Below are 12,613 nucleotides of genomic sequence, written 5' to 3'. Positions count from 1 at the left end.
TCCCCTCTTTTTTTTTGGATTTCCTTCCCATTTAGGTCACCACAGAGCGTCGAGTAGAGTTCCCTGGTGCTGTAGTCTGAGTCTTTTCTGATCCTTATCAGGAGTAAACCTTTGCTTTCCAAATTTCTATTTATGCCTAAGTCTCTGTTTTCCTTCTTATTTTTTTTAACCTCTAGGAAGAACCTAAGAAGGTTCGTTTTGATTATGACTTATTCCTGCATCTTGAAGGCCATCCACCAGTGAATCACCTCCGCTGTGAAAAGCTTACCTTCAACAACCCCACAGAGGAGTTCAGAAGAAAGTTGCTGAAGGCAGGAGGGGTACGTGACGCTTGGCTTGTGAAAAGTCTTCCCATAGAAAGCTAGTTGCTAGTGTGTCAAGAAGTACAGTAATGTTTTGAGGGAGGTAAAAGCAGTGAAGCACCTTAATGACCACGCTGTGGACTCATGGTTTGAGAAGAGGTAATTAAACAATATTTTAAGTAGGTATGAGTCTGAAATTACATTGTTGGTTAGAACAGCCTTATAGTCTATGCAGTTCAACTTTATTTCAACAACAATCTAAAACCAAACTATCCTCAGTTAAGAAAAGAACAATGCCTTAACTGTGTTATATCAGTGTACGGAAAAATTTTAAAGTTGAAAGTTACATCAAAAATTATATGAAAAAAAAAAGAAAAAAAAATTATATGAAAACGAGTTACTATCCAGATTTGCTTGGTCAAAATGAATAGAAAAGGTGTGTACCCATTCAGATTACTTGTTTGGGTCATTTAAAAACACATTTTTGTTTGTTTGAATTCTGTGTAGGTAATAGATGGATTTTTCTTTTTAAGATAATGATAATATAGTGCCCAGGTGAATTGGCTAGGATGGGGAAAGATTTTTAAGTGGAATTTCTCACAAGCATATGGAATGTTTGCTTGTAGTTTGTGCAGACAAACACTGTTGATGGGTCAGAATCTACTTTACATTGGATACTACCAGGATCATCAGCTTCTATTGAATACAGATGAACTTCCTGTGTCATCTTACATGGGCAGTTCAGACCCCATAAAATGTGGTAGTGCGTTCTTTTTTTTTTAGTTATACATTTTTTTCCTTTTTTTTTTTTTTTTTTTGCAGTGCATTCTTTACACCAGGATTTCCTTCACTTAGTTTTACTGGAAGGTTTTTGATAGTTTTTCATCCATGAGCTTATCATTATATGTAAGCATGTGTAGACCATAACTTCTCAAGATGCCTCATTTCACTGATGAACTCTACCTGAGGGCTTTGTAGGGAAGAATTGAATTTTATATAGCACAGAAGCCCTTTCCCTTTATGGGGGTATGAATAACCACTCTGAGAACCTCAGGAAAGCTGTGGACCCTCTCATAAGAAAACCACCCATATATATATAATTGTGTAAACATTTTGGGTTATATGTAACCCCTGGAGTCCACTTTTTGGGATCTGTTTTGCCAAGCTCCCATCCTCTCAGCTGAACTATTGATACTAATATGCATTTGAAGTGTTACAGGTACTTTTACCACATTTCATTCCACATTATGCTGTATGTCGGTAGATTGTGGGTTAAATAGGTATTGATGGGCCAGCTTTGGAAATGAATGACCATTTGTAGTATTTTATGGGGAAATGCATCTTCGTGAAGAACTGGGCTTTTGTAGTACAACTCATTTTAAAGGTAGGGATTTATTATATGTTTATTAAGGAGTTTTTTTAAACAAACCCTATTTGATTCTTTTATAGTTATGTAGAGCACAGTGTGGGTGCTACTTATCTATGGCTATGCCCTTAAAAATGAGCCTGTCCATTTTAAATCCTAATCATACCCATTGCGTTTCTTTTTATGAGGGTGGCATTTTACGCCTCTGATTATTCCTCTTGGGTATGAAGTTAGGTAGGTAATTGGAGCATGTGAATTATGGAGCTTGAGTACATCAGGCTTCTAATAAGGGTCGTCGGAAAAAGTAAATATGACACAAGAACTTTTTAAAACATCCACTTAGTCCCAGAGTACTCAAAAGTTGTTTGTGAGCCAGAGAAGAGGTTACAGGTCAGTGATAATGTGGCAGAGTTCAGCACTGCATCCTGATAAGGTCTCTAGTAGATTTCTGTCTTTTTCTCCACTCAGCCTTTATCTCAGAATTATCATCCTTGACTTCTAACTTTCCTTCTTTGTGTTTCTTTAAGTGCTATTTGAAGCCTGCATGTTTTTTCCGTTAGATTTAGATTATGTCTTGACAACTCTAAAATAATAAGTTGAAATGTGAAATATTCGAGCACACCAGTTATTTGACATAAGTTCCTTAAGTGACTGATTCTAGTAAATTTTGTAGTAAAATTAAAAAATTCATTCGAAATACTAGTAATCCCATAGATTCTGTCCATTTCGCATGGGAGGATTAAAATAGTCTTTTATGGAAATGGGAGAATCTGAACCAGTAAACGTTTTTTGTCTTACCAAGATTTTTGGATATAGTACCTTATGTTTAACATTTATCATTGTTAATGCAATCTATCATGATGTTACTAACTTAGCCATTTTGATTTTATTAGAAATCTTTTTTTTCAGCTTTTGTGGAGATACCATTGACATATAACTTAAGGTTACGACATGTTGATTTGATACACTTGTATGTTGCAAAATCATTATCACCATAGCGTTAGCTAACACCTGCATCACATCACGTAATTACCATTTCTCTTTTGCGATGAGAACATTTCAGACTTACTCTTTTAGCCAAACTTCAAGTATATAATTCACTATTATTAACTGTAATCACCATGCTGTACATCAGACCCCCAGAACCTATTCATCTTATAACTGGAAGTTTGTGCTCTTTGACCCACACCTCCCCTTCTCTCCCACCCCCCAGCCCTTGGTAACTACCAGTCTAGCCTCTGTTTTTATGAGTTTAACTTTTTCAGATTGCACGTATAAGTGACACCGTACAGTTTGTCTGACTCATTTCACTTAGCCTAATGTCCTTAAGGTTCATCCATGTTGTTGTAAATGGCAGGATGTCCTTCCTTCTCATGGCTGAATAATATTCCATCATACACACACACACACACATACACACACACATCTCCACATCTTCTTTATCCATTCATCTGTTGATGGACACTTATGTTGTTTCCATGGCTTGGCTATTGTGAATAAAGCTGCAGTGAACATGAGAGTGCAGATATATCTTCAGTATCCTGTTTTAATGTCCTTTGGATATACACCCAGAAGTGTGATTGCTGGATCATATGTAGCTCCGTTTTTAATTTTTTGAGGAATATCCATATTGTTTTCCATAGTGGCTGCACTGTGGAGTTTACAATCCCTCCAGCAGTGCACAAGGGTTCCCTTTTCTCCATATTCTTGCCAATATTTACCATCTGTTGTCTTCTTGAGGATAGCCATTGTAACAGGTATGAGGTAATAGCTTATTTTGATTTGCATTTTTTGATGATTAGTGATGTCAAGTACCTTTTCATATACCTGTTGGCCCTCTGTATATCTTCTTTGGAAAACTATCTATTCAGATTCTCTGCCCATTTTAAAATCATATTGTTTGGGGTTTTTTGGTATGAGTTCTTTATATATTTTGGATATTAATCTCTTACCACATATATGATTTGCAAATATATTCTCCTATTCTGTAGTTTGCCTTTTCATTTTGTTGATGGTTTCCTTTGCTGTGTAGAAGCTTTTCAGTTTGATGCAGTTTCACTTGTTTATTTTTGCTTTTGTCACTTTTGCTTCTGATGTCTATTAGAGATCTTCTGTTCATGACTATGTCTCTCCATATAAACTTTTGTTTTGACTGGGTTTTGGAGTGAAAGGGGGGTGCTTTTGCTCCTTATACTTAAACATTACCTAGGTGACATAGAGGTATATGTTCTATTTTTAAAGGAAACATTTGATCCCTTCTTCATAAGTACTGTGTGAAATCATTATGTATAGCTTGAGGCATGAGTAGGGTAAACTTACCATTTTGGCTGTGGTTCCTTCTCTTTCACTTTTTTCTTTGAAACCAAAAGTACATAGCACTATTAAAAGTAGAACTTGGCTTTTCAAGAGATCAGAAAGGTTGTTTTTAGAGCTGGCAGCATCTTAGAAAAATGCTTTTCAGCTCTCAGAAAAAAATGATTCCAAAGAATGTTTTGCCAGAAGAATCTTGAAAAATTGCAGATTTTTTTCCCTATTTCATAGCCTATAAGTCTATAGCTATATGACAGCATTTTTTTGGTCAATAACATTCTCTTCTTTTCACTCTTTTTTTTTTTTTTTTTTTAACGTTGTAACTCTATTCTAAATACTATCAGAGAAATCTTGGTGTGCTTCCGCCTTGGAAGAAATGTACCCTGTGTTCTTCTCTTGAATAGCTCCCTGAAATTAAGGTTATCTTTGCTTTCAAAGAAAAGAGTAAAACTTTCGTGGGGAGGGCATTTTTGGATTTAAGCATTATTTTCTGAGAATATTGAAATACGGAATGAGTTCGTTTACAAGACCCTGAAGGTAGTTCTCTCTAAATGAGGGATGTCTTTGGAACTTGCTAGGGAAACTGTAGATTTGGTTTACAAGCTAGCTCCTCTCAGGCCTATGTAAGAAAAAGAAGATGGGGGTCAGAAAATGGGAAATAATAACCTGAGTACTGGGAGGAGATGCCTTCGTTTTTTGTTTTTTTTTTGTGGTACGCGGGCCTCTCAACTGGAGAGTTGTGGCCTCTCCCATCGCGGAGCACAGGCTCCGGACGCGCAGGCTCAGCGGCCATGGCTCACGGGCCCAGCCGCTCTGCGGCACGTGGGATCTTCCCGGACCGGGGCACGAACCCGTGTCCCCTGCATCGGCAGGCAGACTCTCAACCACTGCGCCACCAGGGAAGCCCGATGCCTTCGTTTTGAGGTCTTGTTTTCTTCTTTGGTTGGTAGGAGAGGTAGAGGACAGTGAGCAGTAAACTTCTGAGGGCAAAACTTGATGTCATCTATTTATACTTGAGTTTTAAGCAAAAGGACCAAATGTATCCCATTGAGAAGCACCTCTCACTTTCACTGCGATATTTCTATTTTTTTTTAAATGAACTGTTGAATCCCTGTAGAAGGATTTTCAAATATGCTCTTTATGATGTCAGGATTTTTTTAAAGGATTATGATCACAATAGATGATTTTCTGTTTACTTGATCACCTTCTTAATAGCTGGAATTCAGTCATACTGACAAAATGCAGACGGATTTGACATCCATTACTTTTGATTGAAAGAGGATGAGTTTTTCTTTTGGATGTTGGCAAAGCAACGATACAGTGTTTGTCATATAACTGAAACTTGTCATTTTACTAACTCGTCTCTCCGGATTTTCTTTTGGGAGGGAGTATGATACAATTAGAAATATTTTGAAATCAGGCAGATTTAAATTAAAACCTCATCTCTGTCATCTTCTAGGTGAATTACCCTGGGAAAATGTTTACATTCTTTTGAATCTCAGTTTATCATCTGTGAAATGGACGAGACATTGTTTTCTTCATTGGGAATGTGTAGCCATGGTGTGTGGCTCATAGTAGATACCCTGTCCCTTGATTCCTTTTCCTTTGATTGCTGGTTTAGAAAATCAGAGTTCTATCCATTTTTATATCAAGCACTTAAAAGTACAGTGGAAAAGGTTTGTTATGTAGTGTAAGCTACTCTAGTTTATTCACAGGAGTATGTGTTTAGCATCGGTTAGTGTGACCAGCACATTGATGGACACATGTTGGGTTTAAAGGGAATTGTCCCATTGTATCTTTTCTTTTAAATTTAATTTAATTTATTTTTTTATACAGCACGTTTTATTAGTTATCTGTTTTATACATATTAGTGTATATAGCCCATTGTATCTTTCTTCAAGGAATTTACATTCGGGCTGTTAGTATTTTGCTTGTATAAACTGAAACACAGGTCTGTTTGGAATACCGTTTTTTTAAGATGTCCGTTTTCATCAGAAAAATTAGGTGTTCTTACCGTTGTTCTTACGTCTAAATTTCTAGCAGATGAAAAGCTTCTCAAAGCCCTAAGAAGATTTCCTAAGTAGTATGTTCAGCAAGTATATATGTGCATCCTTGTGCTTCTATGAAGAAAGCACAAAAGGGGCAATCATCTTTGGAGAATTGAGTTTGTTTTACAGCTGCTCCCTTTTTTTGGCCTGGAAATCAAGTGGTCTGCTTTGGTTCTGTTGTTCTTTATAGGATGGTGGTAGGGTGTTGGTGGGCTTTTTTTTTCTTTCTTTTTCTTTTTTCTTTCCTCAATTAGACAGGGCAAAGTCTAAACGTGTTGTTCAGTCTATTTCTGAATCACTGGCCAGCAGTTAATTTTGAGGACTGAAAATTAAAACTAACCACAGCAGTTGTTAGAACTAGGGTTTCTATAGGCAGAAATCCAATTCTGTTCAGACACCACCTGTTTCAATAGGACATTTCAGACGCCCATTTGGCAAGATTTGCTGGAGAAGACATGGGGAACATGCTTTCAGTCTGTGTTAAGTCTGCAGCATAATGCAGTCCTGTTTCTCAAAGTGACAGTTGCATTTATATCTGATATGTTTTTGCAAGGAATAAATTGGAATCTTTCTGAAGCACTACTTATTGTGAAGTAGAAATCAGATCCACCGTGGACCCCCCAACAAAGGGTTTTGGTTACTAAAGGGCCAAAGGGATCTTATGATAAGGAGCTTTCACTAATGCAGCCATGTCAAACCATCTGAACGTAGCATTTTATCGCAGGGTTCTGGAATGAATCTTGTGTAGGATGGTTTAGTATTTCCTTTTGTAGGGGAGTTCAGAACACTTTGAATTTCTAAACAGTATAGATCGCATTCTCTTCCTCTCAAATTTTAATTTTTTTGAATAGGTAAATACACATCCAATACAAGATGACATATAGTGAGCCTTTCTTCAGGCCACCAATGATGCTATAGTGAATAACCTTTTATATAGTTATTTGTGCACATGGATGAGTGTATCTGTAGGATAAATTCCTGGGAGTAAAATCGTGGCTCCAAGGCAAAGTGGAATTTAAATTTTGATAGACATTTACAGATTGCCTGCCAAGGATGTTATGCTACTCTATGCTTGCATCAACAATGTGTAAGAGTGCCTATTTCTTCACCACAGTGATTCATTAAACATCTTTCCGCCAATCTGATGAGTGAAAAAATATCTCATTTTTAATTCACATTTCTCTTACGAGTGATGATGAGCATCTTTTCATATGTTTAAAGCCATTTTCATTTCCTTTCAAATACCGCATTTTAATGTATTTTAAATTGGAAATATTCTGAATGTTTCGGTTCAACTTAAATTTATGAATACTCATCCCACATACTTACATTTGGAAAGGTTACAAAAAGATACGGAAGCCTCTTTAACCAAGGTCTGTATTTTCAGGCATTCTTCAGCGTGTAACAAATTATGTTCTTAGGAACTGATTTATCAAGACTTTGGCTTCTAAAAATATGTGGCTTTTGTGGCAAACTCATCTTTACAGTGCCCAGAGATGGATAGCTGGCTGCTTATTTTAAAAATAACTCAAAGAAAATAATACATAGAAAATTATTTTAGTGGCTGTTACTGGACAGCTTCACTGGATTTTTGGATATTTGTTTGGGGACAAGTGTGCCTTTCTGTTATTTTCGATATATATCATCCTGTAAATGTCTGCCTCAAAAGATAAAAGGATGCTGCTGTTTTCACCAGCACTGATAAAAGGTGATTTATTTAAATAAATGTAAGATCAAGCAGGCAGCCTCATCTGTTCGGTTGTTTCTCAGAGTTGAGGTCAATTTTATGTCATATTTGGTATTTTCTTCTTTCTGTTTCTTTGGCTTCTGCCCCCCTGCCCCCCACCAAAAGTCTGTAAAATTAAATCATGAAAGTAGAACATACATATAAATGAAAACTAGAATGTCCAAGTTATGAGATCAATTCTAAAGTATGATCATGATAGTATAAGTTATGTCACTCAGCATACTTAGTGGTTAATTTATGGTTTAACGTCTTCTGAAAGTTGCATAATTTGTTTGAAGGACAGTTAAAGACCTTTGAAAATATGCACCAAAAAGCATCTCTGGTATAAATCTTCCTGCCTTCATTTGTTCCTTTCTTCCCGATTACCTGTTTACCTTTTCAGTAAGGAGGGGAAAAATAGGAGCACACTTTTCACTCAGTCCAAAGCTCAGATATTTTTTACTGCATAAGTTGAGCAAAGGCTAAATGAAAAAGAAATGAAACAGGTAGATTATTCCTAGAGTGTGGAATAGGAAAAGCTCTGTCAAGTGTTTAAGCTGTCAGTGTTGGATGGTGTGCCATGCTGCTTTCTGTCGACCTCTCAGGAGTAGCAGTTTAGCTGCCCATGCGTAGGAACCTTAGTTTAGTCTTGAAAGGAAATGCTGTAACATCTGAAAGAAAACCATCACATAACCCCGCCCCAGCTCCTGTTTCTAATGCACAAAAAAGCCAAGAAAATAAGCAATGAACAGAAAGGGGGAAAAAAATTGGAGAATTTCAAGTTAAAAAATGAACACTTCTTTCTCTTTTTAAATACAAAAATACTGTAACTGAAAACTGTTGGTTCACTTTCTCTCTCCCTTCTTGGCTCAGGTAGTTCTTTATGCCCTTGTTTCAAAGCTGCATTGAAAGTTTATCTAATGTATCCTAGTCTGTTCCCAGACTTCTAAAATGGTAAAGGAGTTGCTGTGTTGTTTGTCCCCACTGGATATTTTTTGGGTTCATATTCTATAATATTAAAGAAAAACAATTTGGGGCTAGGGAGTAGAAAAGGGGAAGGGAAACTACGATTAACACTTTATTTTCTAAATTTTTTTTGTTCTGTAAGTTATAAGAAAACTTGACAGTGATCAGGATCTGTAGGTAGCAGTTTAGAAAATAAGTGTCTGAAACTCTTAAAATAGATACTTGTTTCATTTTAGAGGACAAATGGTAGGTGGTTTAATATAATACCCTTTATTCTACAAGGGAGACGGCCATGGTGTGATATAAGGAATGTTTGATTTGAAATCTGAAGGCACAAATTCAGTTCTTGGATCTGCTGCTAATTTACCTAGGGCTTTAGGTTGGTATAAATCTGAATTATCCCCTTCCTTCCACCTTAGATATTAAATAATATGTGGTACATAGTTAAGCAGTCAGCAAATAGTTGCTTTATTCACTGACACGACCTCTTTTTTTCTATAGGTTTTTATTATGCTTTGTTTGTTACCTAGAAAGGTGAAAGTGAAAGATTTCCATTTCAAGACTTTGACATAATAATGGTGTTCTGCTAGAAACAACATGTTTTTGCCTCAAGAAGGAATGTTTTTTTTTAACAGATTTTAAAATAAATATGTGCTAACTTTAGAACAATGTAGACTTTCTAGAAAAGCAAAAAGAAGAAACTGTTTATAATCCCTCTAGTGATTGTAACTACTATATTTTATATTGTATTTTTCATGTAGATAAGATCCCACAAAATGTTTGTATTTTACACTTAATATGTTAAACATGAATTGCATAAGTTTTAAACTACATGACTTACTTTATTTTTGTTCTTTAAAAACATGTCCTCACACTTCAAAGGATTGATGTAAAAATTGTGGTGGTTTGTTGAGAAGTTACCAGTGATGTGTTCTATGTTTTTTGTTTGTTTGTTATTCTTTTCTCCTTAGGCTCTCAGCTTCTCACAAAGTTACTGGCTTAAGGCGTAAATGCTATAAATGAGATTAGGAACAAAAGAAATGTTTTTCACAAATTTGAGGTTGTTTCTTTTTTTTTTTTTAATATTTATTTATTTATTTTATTTTGGGCTGTGTTGGGTCTTAGTTGCAGTGTGCGGGCTTTTCTCTAGTTGTGGCGCGCGGGCTCAATAGTTGCAGCACGTGGGCTTAGCTGCCCCACAGCGTGTGTGGGACCTTAGTTCCCCAACCAGGGATTGAACCCGTGTCCCCTTAACCACTGGACCACCAGGGAAGTCCCTGAGGTTGTTTCTTAACGGTTCTGACAATACAGAAGTATGATGTTCTAGGTTTTTTTTTGCTTTTTTTTTACAATGGGACGGGCCATATTAGATCTGTTATCTGGAAAAATTTATATTTTAATATAGATTATCATAGGTGTAGATTTGGTAACTTGTCTTTCTAAATGTCATTTTTGCCCTTCTTTACCCTTGTAGGGTAGATTGGGGACCTGTGAGTAATACGAAATGGTTAAATATATAAAGTCTTCATTAATGGAAACATTGAGTAAAACAAGGCTGCCTCATCCATAAAACAAACTGGTTCATTCAACTACAGTTTGAGTAAAAATAGAATATAATAAAAATCTGGTTAACCTTGCAAATTTGAGTGTTAACATGAACTCTTGGTGACTCAAGAGATGGATTTGAGTGGGTTATAGAGACAGAAGTCTGCCCATACGGTGTCCATGGTCTTTGGGCAAACAGAAATAAGTGCCTCCACCTCTGTGTGTCCCTTGAAACCCTAGCCTGGGGAACATGGCATGGCTAGTGTGAGCATAGCTGGATCTCATCTAGTTCTTATCCCCTTGGCCAAGCATCCTTGTGCAGTGCACCATCTGGACAATCATTTACAGTTGTGGCACTATTTATCGGTCCAGACAAAAAAGTGATTTTGATGTTAAAACTATCTTGCCTAAGATATTCTGGACAGGAATGATTTATTATTTCTAGAGAAATAATAAATAAAACTTTCTTGAAAATTTGATCTCCAGTTTTGAGTAGCCATGTCCTTTCAAGGTTTAGCCTGGCCTCTTGTTCTGTTTTAAACACAGGGAACAAGAGGACTTTGGGATCAGACCACTGCTAAACCAGGGGTTTCAAATGTCAGTGACTAAGAGACCAGGCTAACCCTTTGGAAAGACATGGCTACAAAAACTGGAAGACCAGCTGAATAATGTGGCCCTTGCTATTGTGAATTTCACACAATGGGTGGTGATTTCTTATTTTTTTAGAGTAATGATGAAGTAAAGTAGACTTTTCCTTTTTGATAATTTTGAGCTCTGAGTGCTTTGGTAAAGAGAGCATCAGTGTGCTCCAGATTAGGGTTCCTCTAGATCTTAACAGTGACTGTTAATAAGAATGCCTTCCACTTTGTTCCAGTTTTAAGATGCACTTTTTACCTGCTTTGACTCTTGACATAGGGCCCTGGGCTAGGGCTGGAGCTAGTTCTTGAGTCTTCTTTCTCTTATGTCCCTTCTGTATTTTTTTCTTCCTAGATTTCTGTTCCTCCTCTTGATAAAGAAGGGCTTCGTTTCTTATGTCCATCATAACCTCTGCCAGGGTCGTTTCCTGGCCTTCTCTTCTCTATGTATACTGTCCCCTGGGATGATCTTATCTGAATCCTGTTCTTGCATCTTTTCTATTCTTCTCCTGAAGGGATTTTTGTGGTTTATATACATACTCCCAATTTTGGCTTCAGTTCTTTTCTTTTTTAATTGAAAAAACATGTTACAGTTAAATCTTTATTCTGATTTACCTTTCTTAAATGAAAATGCATTGAGGTTAAAGATGTGTGTGTCTCTGGGAATTCCCTGGCGGTCCAGTGGTTAGGACTCCATGCTTGCACTGCAGGGGCCATGATCCCTGGTTGGGGAACTAAGATCCAGCAAGCAGCGCGGCGCGGTCAAAAAAAAAAAAAAGTGCCTCTGAATTACAGAGCAACACAGGAGGTGAATGTCTCACAGGCACAAAGATAAATGCCGCCCTTGATTAATCAGCCCTGAAGGCAATGATAAAACTATATGGATTGTTGTGATAGGTGGTAGCTTTCTCACTGATTTTCTTTTTTTCCACATCTTTATTGGAGTATAAATGCTTTACAATGTTGTGTTAGTTTCTGCCGTACAACAAAGTGAATCAGCTATATGTATACATATCTCCCCATATCCCCTCCGTCTTGAGCCTCCCTCCCACCCTCCCTATCCCACCCCTCTAGGTGGTCAGAAAGCGTCGAGTTGATCTCCTTGTGCTATGCAGCTGCTTCCCACTAGCCATCGATTTTACATTTGGTAGTGTATATATGTCAGTGATACTCTCTCACTTCATCCCAGCTTCCCCTTCCCCCCGGTGCCCTCAAGTCCGTTCTCTACGTCTGCGTCTTTATTCCTGCCCTTCCACTAGATTCATCAGTACCACTTTTTAAAATTCCGTATATATGCGTTAGCATACGGTATTTGTTTTTCTCTTTCTGACTTACTTCACTCTGTATGACAGATTGTAGGTCCATCCACCTCACTACAAATAACTCAGTTTCATTCCTTTTTATGGCTGAGTAATATTCCATTGAATATATGTGCCACATCTTCTTTACCCAGTCATCTGTTGATGGACATTTAGGTTGCTTCCATGTCCTGGCTATTGTAAATGGTGCTGCAGTGAACATTGTCGTACATGACTCTTTTTGAATTATGGTTTTCTCAGGGTATATGCCCAGTAGTGGGATTGCTGCATCATACGGTAGTTCTATTTTTAGTTTTTTAAGGAACCTCCATACTGTTCTCCATAGTGGCTGTATCAATTTACATTCCCACCAGCAGTGCAGGAGGGTTCCCTTTTCTCCACACCCTCTCCAGCATT

The 12,613-nt window shown here is 37.2% G+C and overlaps 1 protein-coding gene across 3 annotated transcripts in view; it reads left to right on the top strand.

The window, feature by feature from the left end:
• MLLT3 (MLLT3 super elongation complex subunit) overlaps positions 1–12,613 on the top strand; it is a 264,446-nt gene that overhangs the window by 149,409 nt on the left and 102,424 nt on the right. For all 3 annotated transcript variants that reach the window (XM_067744496.1, XM_067744495.1, XM_067744494.1), the window contains exon 4: positions 177–320. In XM_067744496.1, the coding sequence (XP_067600597.1) occupies positions 177–320 (144 nt within the window). The remainder of the gene's footprint in view (positions 1–176; positions 321–12,613) is intronic.

This window comes from Pseudorca crassidens, chromosome 7, assembly GCF_039906515.1.
Source record: "Pseudorca crassidens isolate mPseCra1 chromosome 7, mPseCra1.hap1, whole genome shotgun sequence".
NCBI classification, from domain to species: Eukaryota; Metazoa; Chordata; class Mammalia; order Artiodactyla; family Delphinidae; genus Pseudorca; species Pseudorca crassidens.
Note: the sequence above shows the minus strand (reverse complement) of the source record. Positions and strands in the feature narration are given on the sequence as shown.